The following is a 16,366-nucleotide window of genomic DNA, read 5'->3' on the forward strand; positions in this document are numbered from 1 at the left end:
TTCCATTGTAAAAAAAAGGAATAAACAAGCAACCTGGCTTCTTAAAATTTATATGAACAGACATAAATGTGTGTATTTTTATATATTTGAATTGTGCTGCAAAACAATGCTTTGTTTTGTTATGGATATGTGACTATAATAAAAACATAAAAAACATGGAAGGAAAGGAAATATCAATTTCTGGATAGTGTTTACCTCTGAGGAGGCAGGTTGAGTGAGATGTTTTTAGGAAAGGATAGAAAAGAAACTACAACTTTGTAAAATATTTTATTTTCTAAAAATTGGAAGCAAATATGGCAATCACGTGTTAAAAAGTCTGATTTGTGTATACACTGGTCTTCGTGATATTATTCTCTTTATTTTTCTGTGGACTTTAAATATTTTATCTGCTTTACAAATACCAATGCTTTCATTTCTGGAAACCTCATGCTTGGAACATCTCACCAAACAGGTTTCTAAAATCAATACATGGTTTCTCCCTCGAGCATTTGCCAGGCAAGTGCCCGGAATGAACTTGAGCACTGCCATGTGTCTTAGAGCAGATTGTATACAGACCCACTGGCTTTCTTCCTCCTCCTTTTTGTTTGGGAAGATTAAAATCTGGAGGAAATGCCTCTGCCCTCAGACTACGCAAAACACGTATACAAGGTTTGGCCTTTGCCATGGTAAAGGGAAACTGTCAAACTCCTAAGTAAGCGACACAAGGGTAGGAGCTGATGCATGTATTTAAGCAGATGTGGAGAACATTGTGGAAAAGAAACAAGAATTGTGCTGGGATACACAAGGAAGATGCACAGTGCCCTATTTTTGTTGTGTTCATCTTCTGGAGGTGGGTTTTCTCAGGAAACAAGTATTCTGAGCCTAATGACACATATGCCCTGTGCTCCTGCAGTTGCATGGAAATTAGGTTAGATTTTGCGTGGTGTTCCTTATGTTCTTGAGAACAGGCCTTCCTTCTGACAATTCTAAAGACATCCCAGGGCTGTATTGCAAGCAAACATGCATCATTTGGTGCTGGCACAGACAATGGCTAAGAGCCAGCACACAGCTGACTGGTTGCCCCAGCAGTAGAAATTTGGCCCATGGAAAATTGTAGGCAGAAGTCAGCAGGGGTGCAAAATAAAATAATTTTGTCATATGATACCTAATGATTCCAGCTAGCTATACTCAGCATGCAAATGCTATATTAATAGGCATCTCAGGTCTCAGAGGAATGTTAGGTTCATGACTGCAAATTCAAAACTTTGTCTTAGACACCCAAATTTGGTGTTTGTTTGTTTATTTTTCCACATCTGGAAGGGAAGGTTTAATTCTGCAGCATGAAGTTGACCATCTGTTTTCTTCAGGCATCTCGGAGTTGGTGACTGAGAAACTTGGTTTCACATCACCTCCACAGGGGTGTGGAGTTCACTAGCCCCTTAAACGTGGCTCATTCGGTAGAGCCAGGAGAAGCCGTTTAGTATATCTTGATCTGCCCATCTCTTTGATGTTGGAATTACTGAGTTGTTAAGCTCTCTAGTGTAATTTTGGGTGGCACATGCCATGGAATTTTTCTTCCTCTTCCCATCAAATTAGAAATATTTAGGGTATGAGAGACCATTGGGAAAGTTCTTCTTAGAAATTTTACTCAGCTGTGGAAGCTTAGGTAAATGCTTGGAATTCACATGGCTTTAATTTTCCCTTAGAGTTCCTGTGTCCAACTTGTATATTATACGCCTAAGGAAATATCACTGTAAGAGCATGATTATTTCATCTCTCAACTTATGTCTGGCAGCTGACCCTTTAGGGAATCCAACCAAACTGTTTTCCAACTTAATAATGAATGAGGTGTTAATGATTCCCATGTTGGACAAATAATTTGACCTTGCCAGAATAGCTCCTTACAGCTGTGTTCTCTATTGTATTAACTTAGAGAGTATAGTGTAACCCAAGCCCACTTAATTCCTACTGACATTATCTCCTATTAGCCAGGCGAATGGAGCCCTGAATGCCTCTGAGCAGACAGAGAGGAATTTAGGCCTCACTAAATTCCTTTTCTTATTACTGCCAGACCAGATTCTGGCTGTATTTCCCCACACCTGACGCTAGCTTCTGTTTGGGAACTGGCCTTGTCAGACTTAAGTCAGAGAGAAAGGTCAAGAGCTTGCTGAATTATTTGCCCAGAGACGTATGAGTGAGATCAACATGAACCAATTAGTGGATAAGAGTTAAGAGGCAAGGGTTGAGTTAGAGGAACCAGAACACACAGAAAAATGACCATGATGGCAATAGCTTGTAGAGAAAAATTGGGGATGCACAAGGGTTAGAGTCCTGGGCTGAAGGAAGGAAACTGAAAGGACCTACCTTCAAGCATGGGAGTGTTTGTCAGGTGTAAGTACTAATTAAAAATAATAAATTTATCTGGATGTAGGCTACCAAACAAGCGGTATTCCTGTAAAGTTGTGTCCTGTGATTTTTTAAAATGTGATTTCTACTCCCAATGCAGTTTGTCTCCAGAGCCATGGCAGGTCATTCTTTTGAGTCGCTTATGCATAATGTTACAGGCTCTCCTTGCCAACACAGTAAAGAATTACAGATCAGCAAGTCTATTAGCGTGCAGGCAGGTTTATTGGTCATATTTTCTCATGGAAGAGAACGGGCCTTGCTGAGGTGAGGGAGAAAGGCAAGAGCCCCAGGTCCTTTCTTCTGAGGACTTACACAGTTGGCAGGACAGGGGTGAAGAAGTTACATATTGATTGACAGGTAAAGGTGATGCCAACTTTTGTGGGGATGGGGCATGAGTGCCCAAAGGTATTTATGGGCTTCTTCCTTTGGGTACTGTGAGCCCTTTCCCGCCTTTCAGGCCTTGGGATGAAAGCACAGTTACAAAGGCTTTCTTTCCCAGGTAGTGGAGATAATACATAGAATTTCCAGGATTTCTCCTGTGTTAGCACAGAGTTTCTGGTGATGCTGGAACACCTGGCAATATTATCAGACCAGGCCCAGGACTGCTGAGCTGGTGGGCGAGACAGGCCTCCATCCTTCTCCCACCTTGGTTTGCTGCCTATCCTACCTAACAGTAACAAATACTCATCCTTTAAAGCTGGATTTACTTTTCCCCTACAGGTTAAAGGGAGTGATTAAGTCAGGCAGTGCTGACTTTGGCCCCCAATGTGGTGTGATTATAACATGATGAGCCACTATCTGGTGGGTATGTAAACTGGCTCCAGCCCTGGCTGGCATGGCTCAGTGGGTTGAGCGCCAGCCTGTGGACCCAAAGGTCACTGGTTTGGTTCCCAGTCAGGACACATGGCTGGAATGTGGGCAAGGTCCTAGGTTGAGGGTATGCAATTGGTGTATCTCCCCCTCTCTTTCTCCCTCCCTCTCCTTTTCTATAAAAATAAATAAATAAAATTTTATAAAAAAAATAAACTGGCTCCAAAGGCGAGTGGAGTTCTATAGTGTTCTGAGCAATTGCCACATATGCAGAATTATCATACATGCTTCCAAGGTCATTGCTTTAAAGGACACTCCTCCTGGGCTGTGATAAGATTTAGTCTGTTTATTAAAAAGAAATCAATAGTAAGCTGCTATCGTTATATTATAGTCACATTTCATATGATCTTTTGTTTATATTTATTTCTGCAATTAAAAGCCAAACTTTGGATAAATCAGCCTTAAGAATCAGTTATTGTCTTTGATCTGTAAGATTTTTTTGGTCACTTAGTTCACCTTTTGTCTTTGTTCTACTTTTTCCTAGAGGACAGGGCTAAGAGAACAAAAATACGGCCTTTGGAAGAGATGGTCACAGTCCCTGTTCCTCCTTACCTCTGTGAAGATAAAATCAAGAGGTAACAAGGATGAGATGAAAAGCACACTTGTAATCAGGGTTTATGCCTGACAACTTTTAGTGGGGTCTTTGTTTCTGAAGGATCAGGCTTTAAAACCGTCCTTGGATAAGAGGCATTTGCCTTTAAATCATCAAGCATGCAGACTCCGTGTCCTTCAGTGCACAATGGCGCCTGGCAGGCAGGTAAATAACGTGAAGCTTCCTTTGGAAAAATCAGTTATAAATATTCAACTCAGAGCCAGAAGCATCTGCCGTCTCCCTCTGACATGTAAACAAGACTCCGGGATGTGTTTGGGGGAAGCGGATGAGGAAGCCCGTGGCAGGGGATAACGCTGATGAAATACTGCTGGTCCCCGTTCAGATAGCTCTGCTTTTGTCATAATAATTCTGCTGTTCGGGGAGAGGAGGTATCCTGGCAGCTGCCTGTTCAGTCTTCGGAAGGAGGATGAGTGGAGGGATGGTGGACTTAAACAGTAACCTGAGAGAAGCCACCTCCTAGCTTTCTAATTATCTTTCAATACCTCAAACTGCACAGAGACGATGCTGGTGTTGCGTGTGGTGCTTCATGATGCTCAGCAAGCTTGGGCTCATTTTTCTCTCTGCAAGAATTTTAATATAAAAACCCCATATGAATCTACATAAAATCAAATGTTTTTAGAATATGTAGATAATAACACTAATAACAAGTGAGGCTGGTGTAAATTCTAACTATAAATTCTAAGGAAAGGTGATAATACAAAACTAGGGAAACAGACAAAGAATCTGAATGAGCAGTTCTCAGAGAATGAATTGTAAATGGCCAGGAAACAAACAAATTAGAAGATATCCAGCCTCACTATTAAACAGGAAAGCACAAAAATGAGATATCATTTTCTTCTAATCAGATTTGCAATATTTTAAATGACTGATACTATCAAGTGTTGATGAGAATGGGGGGGAAACTAAGCAATCTTGTACACTCTTAGTGTGAGTAAATTGGCACCCTCTGGAGGATTGAGACTATCTATTAAAGCCAAAAATGTGCATGACCTATGACACAGGAAGTCCATTTTTAATTATCCATCCTTCACCAATACTTCCATGTTTGCATAAGGAGTCACTTTATGGATGTTAATAGCATTGTTTGAACAGCAAAATACTGGAAACAAGTGAACTACCCATCAATAGAAAGAGTATGTTAAAAATGTTGGAGTACATGTGGCAATTACAAAGAATGGATTCGTTCTCTAAGCATCAACATAGATATGAAAAATATATTTTTGAGTGAAACAAGGAGATTCAGAGTGTTAGTTATTATAATGGTACACTGTGTGTAAAAGCATACTTATGCAACAATGCTATAGATTTAAGTGACTTACTGTGAAACATTTTAAATATATAAAAAGAATATTGAACTGACCGCTCAGCTTTATTTCCTCCATTTTCTCTGGATACACATATTTGCATATAAAGCCATAACAAAAGCTGGAAGTTTGTGTACTAATCTCAGAGCACTGTTTTTTTTTCAGAGTGTGGGAAGAGTACAGCACTAGGGATGATCCTAAAGGAGACTTACCGAAATCTGTAATGATCCATGTTTTTAAAGAATTCATGTATTACTTGTATGATCAAAACATGAAGTAGAACAGGTATGTTACTGTTAGGCAAATTTCCAAAGCTCCAGTTCAAGCTAGCTCAGTTGAGGAGATATTGCTGAATCTCTTTTAACCAGAAATCACCCTTGAATAGGCAGCTCTTAATTTAGGTCTGACCTGGGCTTAGGACTGTGCCAATGGCAGATGCCCAGTCTCGGTCCCTTAGTTCCTGATTCTGCTCTGATAATAGTAAACAATTATATAGTACTTACTGTGTGTCTGAAAGTGATCTCAGGACTTTTGTGGTACAACCTTCTAGACTGCTCGTGTTTTTTACAGAAATGGGCTTATTTCATGTCTAATGTTTTAGTACTTGTTTTGTTTTCACATAACAAAAGTATGTGAATATCTCTCTGCATCATCATCATTATTATTTTTAATCCTCGCCCAAGGGTATGTTTTATTGATTTTAGAAAGAGCGGGGGGGGGAGAGAAGTATCAAAGTGAGAGAGAAACATTGACCAGTTGCTTCCTGTACATGCCCCAGTCAGGGATCCAACTTGAAATCTAGGTATGTGCCCTGAATGGGAATCAAACCCACAGCCTTTTGGTGTATGGGCTGATGCTCCAACTGACTGAGCCACCTGGCCAGGGCTCTTCACATTATTAAACATTCTTATGAAACATCATAGCTATGCTCTTCTTCACCTAACACCAAAGTTGTTTCCTGACAACCTTTCATAAAACATCCTTGAAGATTAGTCTTAATAGTCACTCATAGTTATTTTCTTTAGAAACATATTATAGAGCATTCTGATGCAAACACGCAAAGAAAGAAATAGGTCGTCTGTAATGGGGTGGGAAGAGAGGGAGAGGGAAAGAGGAGTAAGGGGAAGGGAGAAGAAAGAGGGAGACTGAAGGTAAAATTCAGACATGCAGTAGCAACAGCAGGTAGACATAGGTCTGGACATGTACCAACTACATACATGCACCCTGTCCTCGTCAGTAACCTGGTAGACTGTCTGGTGAGGGAGCTCTGGGATGAGATGCTTAGATTCAAAAAGTGGTGATAACCAAATAGCATTTGGAGAGCCAACAGCAGATTCTGTCAGACCCTAGAGTTCTGCCACCGCTGGGCACCCATGAGCTTCCTCCATCTGCTGCTCCTGGGCGAGCTCACCATGCCTCTCCTCTGAGCCAGGCATCTGCCTTTGGGATCAGCCACGGAGACCGTGGAGAGAGGAGAGCGTGAGAAAATAAAATAAGACACCAGCATGTAGCACATCCTTGACTAGAAAATTTCTTTTCAAATTGGACTGTACAAGCAACAGCATCTTGCTATTATTCTCTTATTCCCCTGGTGTGAACTTTAAGAAAATGATGGAAGATACTGTATGGCTGGACCACTTTCTATGTAAAGGGTGGAAATGTCATTTTTATATCAAGGGCCACTAACCAGGAAAGGAGTCGTGTAAAAAAAGGGCAATTTAATCCACCCCATGTTTATTAAGAAACAAAAACTTCAAATGTCTTAGCTTTCTTAAGAACATTGTATTTGTAAATATTTCAAATATACAGAAAAGTATGGAAAATAATATAATTAATACCCATGTACCCCAAGCTTTACAAAACCGAAGTTTCTATATTTGCATTGTGTCTTTCTTTAAAGAAAGTAAAACATTGAAGACACAGTTAGAGCCCATTGGCTGTATTTATTCACCCTTTTCCCAGCCCTCCCTCCCTACAGGCCATTCTCCAGAACTGGTATCTGTTCTCTTTAGTCGTATTTTTAACTTTTACTTCATGTTTGTGCATCTATCAACAACATGTAGAATTGTTTTTGTAAATATAAAAGTTTTATGTAGCTGGTATCATGTCATAGGTATTATTCTGCAGCTTTATTTGTTCATTCAATATTGTGTTTTCAAGTGCATCTGTTTAGATGTAGACGTTCAATCTGTTCATGTCCGTGACAGCGTAGCGTTCCGCTGTACAACTGTGCCACAGTGTGTCTGTCATTTTCCTCTTGATCAGCATTTAGGATTCCAATTTCTTGCTGTCACAAAATGCTGCAGGAAACATTCTTGTGCACGTGTGAGGGTTTCTCCAGGGTATGTGATCGGGGTAGACTCGCTGGGTGGTGGGGCGCACACCCTGTGAACTCTGCTAGGGAGAACCAAATTGCTTCCCAAAGGGGCTTGTATCCGTCACACCCCTGCCATCTGTATTTAAGTCTTCCTGTTGCTCCCTACTCTTACGAACTCTTGCCATTGTCACACTTTATAATTTTCACCAATTTGAGGCGTGTGAAATGATATGTTAATGTTGCTCTCGTTTGCCTCTGCCTAATGAAATTTTTAAGCTTCCTTAATTATTTTATTTTGCAACTAGTGAATTTTGACATTCAAATCAGTCGATTTTTTTTTTCCAATTACAGTTTACATTGAATATTATTCTGTGTTAGCTTCAGGTATACAGCCTAGTGGTTAGATAATCATACGCTTTACAAATTGGTCCCCTGATATTTAAAATATGCATCTAGCTCCATACCTAGTTGTTACAATATTAGTGACTATATTCCCTATACTGTACTTTACATCCCCGTGACCGCTTTGTGTCTACCAATCTGTACTTCTTAAGCCCTTCCCCTTTTTTGTGCAGTCCCTCCCTAGTGAATTTTGAGAGTATCTTTTCGTATATGTCTCCCCATTTGGGTTCCTCTTCTATTAGGTTTTTAATTTTAAACACAGGCAACACAAAATTTACTCTGTCAAAGACTATGAATAATAAAGTATGGGTTTCTGTTTTATAGTATTGTTACCTGTGTTTGGAACCAGGGGGAGAAAGGTATCATAGAAAGACTATGTCTCTCACTTCCTTGTGTCGTAGATTTAGAGGCAAATGAGACACTGACGGGATCTGGAAATAGGAACGGCTGATGTTTTTCTCTTGCACAGCACCTTCAAATTCACTTGATTCTCCCAACCACTCAGGGAAGTGGGCAGAGGACTGTTATTATTTTGCTCTCGTTTGCTCATCTTGCAGATGAGTGGCTCTTGGTCACTAGGCCAGTAAATGCTGAAAGTAGAGCTTCAAACATGGGTCTTCCACCTATGAATCCTACTGTCCCTCCAAGGCCTCCTTTATTTCTCTCCAGAGTATTTAGCCCGGGACTTCCTGCTGCTGGGGAGGGAGATGTCTGCTGCCTTTGATTAGCAGCATGCTCAAGCTGGGTTTTTTTTGGTCCCTGTTGATGTCAGGGGCTTGAACTGTCTCAGGGAAGCTACCTGGATGGAGTTAGTAGAATTAGGATTTAAATAATTTTAAACTTAATAAACTAAGCAACAATTTATTAGCGTCACTCTCCCTTGGCAGCATGTTGTACTAACCTTGGGTCCTGGGGAGCTTGGTGCCTGGCCCATCCCAAACCAATGAAATCAGAATAGGAGGGAGGGGAGGCGTTCTATCTCTTCGTTTTAGGGATTATTATATTCTTGTTCCTGTAATTAATATTGTTGGTGGTATTTGTTTTCCAGTTAAAGAGAAAAATTGTGTAAGCTCTATGATCTGTTATTTCTTTTTAGCTGGTATCTTAAACTAAATTTCTAGCTCACTTTTACCCATGAAAGTCTCCTCCTGTCTTTAAAAAATGGCAAAAACACAAGGTTTCTATTTTTTAAGCTGTCAGCTGGCCTTGGCCTCACAGAGATTAGTCAGCCCTGCTTCTCCTTGACTCACTTTCACAGCCCTTGTCCAGGGGCGCCTCCTCCACACTTCTCCTCCTCTGCCTTAATTTCTAGTTTCTTTGGTTCACCCCTCCACTCTTGTTCCTCACAAGCTTCCTTCCTTGTTGTCCTGAGGCTAAAATAGGCTCATCTTACTGCAACGACAAAGAGAGCTGTATTTTCTCCTCCTCCTCTTTTGTAGGCCTTTTATAAAACCTTCCATCTTTGATCAGAAGACTGATCAACACCCTGAACTCCCCTAAAAAAGGCAGCTCAGATTGGGTGTTTTTATCGATTCGGTTGTAGACTGGGAGGGTTTGCGCTCGTGGAAAGGGTGTCAGGGAAGCAGGGCATGTACTACTTTCCTTGAATCCATTCATAGGGAGCTTCTCCTCCCCGATGGTGAGGTGGCTCCAGAGAGATGATCATTAGGTACGTCCATGGGCATGAGCCGGTCCTGGCTCCTGTCTGAGCCTGTCGTCCACCCCAGAGTGTAAGGGAGCCACAAGCAGTCTACAGAGGCTTTATGCTGTGTCTGTTTCAAAGCTCCGTGGAAGCTGGCTTATTCCTACTAAAATATGGGCTAGTCCCAGAGAAGGAGTTGGGATTCCAGGATTAAACAGATTTCTGCTAATCCTTTTAGCCCAGATGAAATCTCATCAGAACTCAACTTTGCAAGATTTGTTTGAAACTTAACTGGCCTCTAGTATATATTCATTGGAAGGCCGCTCTTTGCTGACAGTTTGTCAACAAGGGTATCATGTGCCCTGTGAGATAAATATACTTAATGACTAAAATTAAAATAATGTATCTGATTCTATATTTTATATTCAGGAATATACATTATGCTCAGGAACACACGTACACACACTTGAAGAGTGTTTTATTCTTGAAAACATACATTTACATAGTCCTGGAGAATCTCCGTCTTCTCACCCCTGTATCTCCTACCCAGTGAGATGCTGTATTTCTCATCTAGTTTTCACCCAGTTCTATGACATTCTCAGTTCCTGATCTTGCTCCTTCTACTGTACTGGGTGTCTCCTACTGTACTGGGTGTCTCCTGTCTAGTTACTAGAAAGCACATGACTGATACAAAGAAAAAACAAACCGAAACGTGGTGATGGGGGTGCAAAATGGAGCGTTTGATGTAACATCAGCAGAACTTCCCCCCGCCTGCGTTATACCTCTAACCTGTGCTGTTTGGTTCCAGGAGCTCGTGTGAATGCCAAGGACAACATGTGGCTGACCCCACTGCACCGGGCTGTCGCCTCCAGAAGTGAAGTGAGTGATTATCTTATTTCATCTGGCCCCTTCAGTCCCTAGAAAGAGAAGAATTCTTTCTGTTGAATAAGGGATTCTCACTAGTGAGCAAAAGGCTTTCACTGCTAATGCAAGAGGGTTACCAACGTTGAACAACTGTTTGAGTGCCTCCTGCGTGCCAGGCATGGCACTAGGGGGGTGGCTGGGGTAGTCCAAGATGGGTGGCATGGTCCCTGACTTCAGTGAGTTCTCAGCCTGGAGGGGGAAGCAAACAGGTAAGCAGATCAGTACAATATTGGAACTGAATCAGAGGAGGGAGCAAATAACTGTCCACTGGGATAGAGGAAGTCTTCCAAGAAGAGATGCCAATTGAGCCAGCCCTTTGAGGATGAGTAGAGTCTTGGCAGGCCAGGAGAAGGCGGGGCGCTGAGCAGGAGGATAAAATGGTAGAGGACGAGTGGCACAGACGGGAATGAATGGCAGCTTCAGCTGGATAGAGCTGGAACATGGGGTGAAGCAGGAGCTAAGTCTGATAGTGGGGACTGGGTTACCTGGCAGAGGGCTGCATGCCCTCTAAACAGTGGGGAGTGGCCACAGCAGAGATAAGTGTGAACATGACGGGTCTTGGAACCTTGTGGGATGAGTTGGGAAAGAAACCTGTGGGTACGTGGTGATGCTGGTAACTGAGAAGGCAGGGGCAGAAGAACAGGGGTCGGGAAGCTGATCAGTGCTGTCTGAACATGCCGAGTTTGGCAACCACGTCACTGGAATGTAAGCCCACGAGGGCAGAGATCTGCGTTATGTTTCCTGATGTATCCCAAGCCTGGTACATAATAGATGCTTGAGAAGGAGTTTATTTGAATGCTGGAAATTCAAGTGAAGGTGGCTAATCGGTTACCCTTATTTATACAGGTCTAGAGCTTAGGAACAGAGAGGATGATCGTTGGAACCATGGTAAACAGATCAGGTGGTCCAGGAAAAGTATAAGGGTTGAGACGAGAAGGCCGGTGTGGGGGAGGGTGGCAGGGAACTCTGGTGAATGTGAGCCCTGAAGCCTGGTCAGAGGGGATGCCCACCGTCCCGGGATACAAGAGGCTCTACCCTCGGAGGTACTTGGCATTGGATGACTAGTCTTTGTAGCTGGTTTTAACAAGTGAAGCTTCCCCTCTGCTGCTGGAGAAGGCGATGCTCTCCAGGTAGAGCCAGGAGATAGAGGTGTTGCTGAGAATGCACGTACCGATGTCGCAGGTGTCGGTGGTGGCCGACAGTTGGCAACTGCCTGGAAACTGAACAGTGTCCTTGATACATAGCAGCTTGGTGCTCACAATCCTCCTTGCTGTGCGGTGTGATTTGGGTAGTTTTTATAAGAGGTTGGTGGTATTCCTTTTCCCAAGGGCCCATGTGGAATGAGGGAGGCACTGATCCTAAATTGCCTGGCTCGCAGCCTGGGGAATTCCGAATCTTCTCGTGGCCCCACGTTTCATTTCTGTCTTACCTGGGAATGCAGGTGCAGCGGGTTGCTTGAGTTCCTACAACTGGCTTCAAGAGTCCAGCTCCTTTACGGAGGAGTTTTTCTTGGTCTTTTAAACCACTTGTGCTTTGGTAATTTTTTTAAATTAAAGATTAAGTATCTTTTGAAAGATATGGGTTTGGTTGTTTTTTTTTTTTTTTTTTCCTTTTTAAACAACAACTATTTGGTCCAGGAAAACATTTACTAAGCACTTCCTATATGCCAGGCACTGTGCTTGCTGATGGAGCTACAATGAAAAATAGGACACATGGTCCTTGTGCTTAGGAAGCATGCAGTCTAACGGGACAGAAAGACAAAAAAGCAGATTATTTCAGTCCTGTGATCGCCATCTTTGTTAGCTCAACTAGCTGCAAAGGCTTCAATCCTGAAAACATCGATTTTCCGTCAACCATCAGCTTGCCTTCTTTACATATCTTCAGTACGTTTGAAGTCAGTCAACCCAATGATGGATCAACTTTTATATCTGAGAAGGGCATTTACTGCTTCTCTAAGGAATCAGCTCCCTCTGCAGGTTTTCTAGGGGAAAAAAATCCCTTGTGGGTGCCCCTTGCCAGGAAGGAATTAAAATGTAAACAGACTCTGTGTTGTAAATAATGAGGGTCATCTATAAGCTTGCAAAAGCAGATGTCCTCATATTAATATCTGTCACAGCAAGTTGAAAAGTTTCTTATGACAGTTGGAATGTCTGTACCATTGTTAGAACTGACTGTGGGCCCCTTAATTTCAAAGCACATCACTCTGAATTCAGGAAGTCCACGTTTAGGAAATTCTGATTTCCCTTTTTTGAATTCGACCATATTACCATTCCCCCAAGACTCCCCTAAATGAGAGCTGGAGAAAGGAAAGCAGGCTTTGGGGGAAAACAGAGAAGATTTAGACCAGTAATTTGGCTGTTAGCACTTGCCAAAGGGGATACGTGTGTTCAGCATGAGAGCTGGTACATCTGTCTATTACTTAGATCGACACACAGTGCTGTTACGTACACAAACATGCATTATAATCATTGCTTCACTGAAAGGCTTCTAAACTCTCTACTGCCCTCAAAGCCCTTTTGCTTCTAAAATGTAGGTAATTGATCTGAGGGTTCATTGTTCAATCAAAAAAGCAGAGCCGCCATGAAAGATACAGAATATGATATTTATTGTAGGAATTAGGCAATACGCAATTGTGCGGACTGCTGAAGTGTATGTCAGGCCATCACCTCGGTTTCTGTGCAGTTCTAAAGTCACTGTAGGCCCTCAAGAAAAGCTAGACGTGAAAGGGAGGAGACCAGGAATCAAACCCACAAACCCTTGGTCCACAGGATGAAGTTCTGACAGAGGTGCGCCAGCCAAGGGCAGCATTTTATTTTACAGCTTACATTTTAAAAACACGTGTTTTCTCCTTTCCTTTAAAAAAATTGTCATTATTGTGGCCTAAATGCTAGTAGACAGAATTGGAAAAATTATATGGGAGATTAGAATATCATTGCTTCCCTTAAATTCTCTTTACGATTATAAAAAGGTGATTACACGGAGAACACAAACTGTACCTGGAATGGGAAGAAAGTACGTAAGCATTTTGTAACATGTTAGTTAGAATGTTAGGTGAGTCGTGCTCAGATTTAGTGTGCATTCAAGTCATCTGGACGCCTGTTAAAAGTACCTGTTCTAGCACCTCACCCCGGCGACAAAGCCTGTGGTTGGGCCCAGAAATCTACATTTTGAAAAGAAGGTCCCGATGCCTGTGGTCTACATACCACACTCTGAGACCTGAGATTGAAGATTGGGAACACTTTTGTATCCGGCCTTCCCAATGTTTGAAGCTGGCACTTTTCAAATAGTTTCCTTTGAATTCTTTCAGATCCTGAAATCTCCAGTGAACCCCCTTTATACTACTAGTTCTTAGAATTATTGTGATAGAAAGGTGAGTGTAGTTTAATAATGGGCACTTTTAGAAGAATCATCCAAATAATTTGACAAAATAGCTAAGTACCAATTTATGGAATTCTTACAGAATATGGATTGCGGTATGTAGTAGGGGATTGAAACCCCGGTGATTTCAGTAATAGACTAAATGCCTTCAGGGCTTGAGCGCGGCCTCAGGGACGGCAGCCCACAGGAAATGCCTTGTTAATACTTGCGTATTATTATGTGGAGAATGTACTAATGATTATACTAATATATTTATTCTACCCCAATTTATTGAATATACACAGTGTGCAAGGCATCTGCCAGGCTTCATAAAGAGCATGGAAAATTGTATAAAGCTCAGACCCTGGTCTAAAGCAACTTACAGTTTATAAAATTTGACATTGCTTATGCCTGCAAGGACTCTGGAGTCACAAACAATTACTTTTCCTTGAGTAATTTATGACCACTTCAATGCAATGCACATTTGAGAATAAAAAAACAAACATTAGGGGTGACAGTTTTCAGGACACATGCTTCCTATTTCTTCTCATCTTTTCCATGTGCCACAGTGTATGTTTCTACTTTTTATAACAGGGTTGGAATGGCCCTTTGTAAAAAAAGAGAAAGTCATAAAAAGTAGAAATAAAGAGGCTGCAAGTGCCATCTCTAGTTCCTTTCCGTGTGACATCCCATGACAGTTCTTCCCTCTGTCTGTTATTTCTGTGCCTTATATGGGACAGCCTGCTATGGAGTGGATCCTGGCAAGGCCTGCAGTCCTAATACAGAGTGGTAACTGGCTGAACCTCCATTCGAGAGAAATGCCAGAATCTTCACACAGGCTGGCTCATTAAAAAATAAATAAAGGCTTGGAAGAAACACTGCTCATAGTGTGGCCTGAGTACTGGTCCAGGAGCTTTTGTCTTAGTTGCCGTGATAAGAATGAGCATTCAGAACCTTTTAGAGCAATTTGATAATTTCATGCCTCCTACATTTAATAATAAAATGATTGAGTTTCTTGATCTTATAATAATGAAATAATTAGTTTATCTTTTTTCATTTTTTTTACTTTTGATTGTATTGTTCAAAAGTATTGGCTCATGATGGATTTAAAATAATATAATTTTTTTTTAAAACTGGTCCTTCACCACAGATAGTTTGAGAAGCATCATGTAAGTAACTTTTCTTGATTCAGAAAGCGTTCATTGTTCCTTCCCCCGCATTAGTTTCTGTTTTACCGTGAAAATTTCTGTGAGATCAAACTCCTGGATCTTAAATGTTTTAGCCAATGTGTGATAACAGTGTTTAAAACAGACTTTTTTTTTCTTGTTTTTTGATTAAAGAAATCAACTCCCTAAATAGCCCTAAAATTACACACTTTCAAAACTAAGTTCAAGTACTATCAGGATCAAAATTTTTGAAAGAGAAGTAACTTTAAAGAAGGAAGTTACTGTCTTTTAAAAATCAGAGCTTTGTTTTAGCCAAAATATTATTTTAAGTTTCTATTTACTGTATTAGCCAGTTTAGCAGGCTAACACTTCTGAGCTTAAAAATGGAAATAACTAAGGAGAATTAACATTTAAAATTATTCATGTCAGGGTGCTTGGCTGATACTGTCCACTGAATACGCTCTGGCCCAGTGGAAAAATGCATGGGCTCTTAGGTCGGCCAGGCTAACAGATCAGTGCTCTGGACTCCAGTCATCTTGCCTTTAAAATGAAGCTGTCTATCAAATGGAGGCCCCATGTTGTAGACAAGGGGTCAGACCCCTTATAATGCCCTATGGGTCTGTGAATTTAATTCCATAATCATTTTAGACTGCTTGTGTTTTCATTTTTAAAAAGTTAATTTTTGGAAATTAAGAATTCCTTTGTATACTAAGTATTTCTTGGTAGATTTCTTTCTTGTCAGGTAAGATGAAAAGTAGGTAATTCATTTCATAAGAAGACACAGAAATTAAAAAGCAGAATGGCAAAGTTAAAACGTTTTATAAAAGTAATGGTTATTCTTGATGTCCTTGAACTGCAAACATAGGTGTTAGTATGAAAGACTAATGCAGTGAAATTGGCATTCACGTGGGAGTTGCCTGAAGCTCACGTGAAAAGGGATTTATTAGAGACCCTACCCTCTTCCCCCCACCCCAATCTGATCAATGAACCTGAATCTTTTCCTTTCTAACTTTTTGGTTGTAACCCAGATGCTGGTCAGGGGCGCCTTTGCTTTCTAAGCAGATATGACTGGCGGGAAATTACATGCCACATCTTGTGCAAAGTCTAATAGTTTCCCAACAACAATTCAAAAGAACTCCTAGAGATTTAACTTTTTGATTGGCTGGCTCCAAAACTCTGCTCCTGCCACATTCGTTTGGGTGATGTGTCTGCTTCCCTTCCCTCTTGGCCTGCTGACTCTGTTCCCGCCCAGGTATACACCTTTGCTCTGGGGTGCGGGGCCGTGCCCTCTCTCCACTCTCCTCATCCTCGCCCTTCCTTCTGAGCTCCAAATGTTTCTCCTCTATTCTACAGAGCATGCAGCGCCACCCATCCCAAATTCACTAC

General features: G+C 41.5%; 1 protein-coding gene across 1 annotated transcript in view; it reads left to right on the plus strand.

Annotated features, from left to right (window-relative positions):
- The window catches only part of ANKRD44 (ankyrin repeat domain 44), a 285,622-nt gene that overhangs the window by 145,240 nt on the left and 124,016 nt on the right, over nt 1–16,366 (plus strand). The window contains exon 4 of the mRNA XM_054566695.1: nt 10,342–10,412. Within this exon, the coding sequence (XP_054422670.1) occupies nt 10,342–10,412 (71 nt within the window). The remainder of the gene's footprint in view (nt 1–10,341; nt 10,413–16,366) is intronic.

The sequence above is a fragment of the Pteronotus mesoamericanus genome, unplaced genomic scaffold (assembly GCF_021234165.1).
Source record: "Pteronotus mesoamericanus isolate MK-2021 breed Mesoamerican mustached bat unplaced genomic scaffold, CSHL_Meso_final contig_179, whole genome shotgun sequence".
NCBI lineage: Eukaryota > Metazoa > Chordata > Mammalia > Chiroptera > Mormoopidae > Pteronotus > Pteronotus mesoamericanus.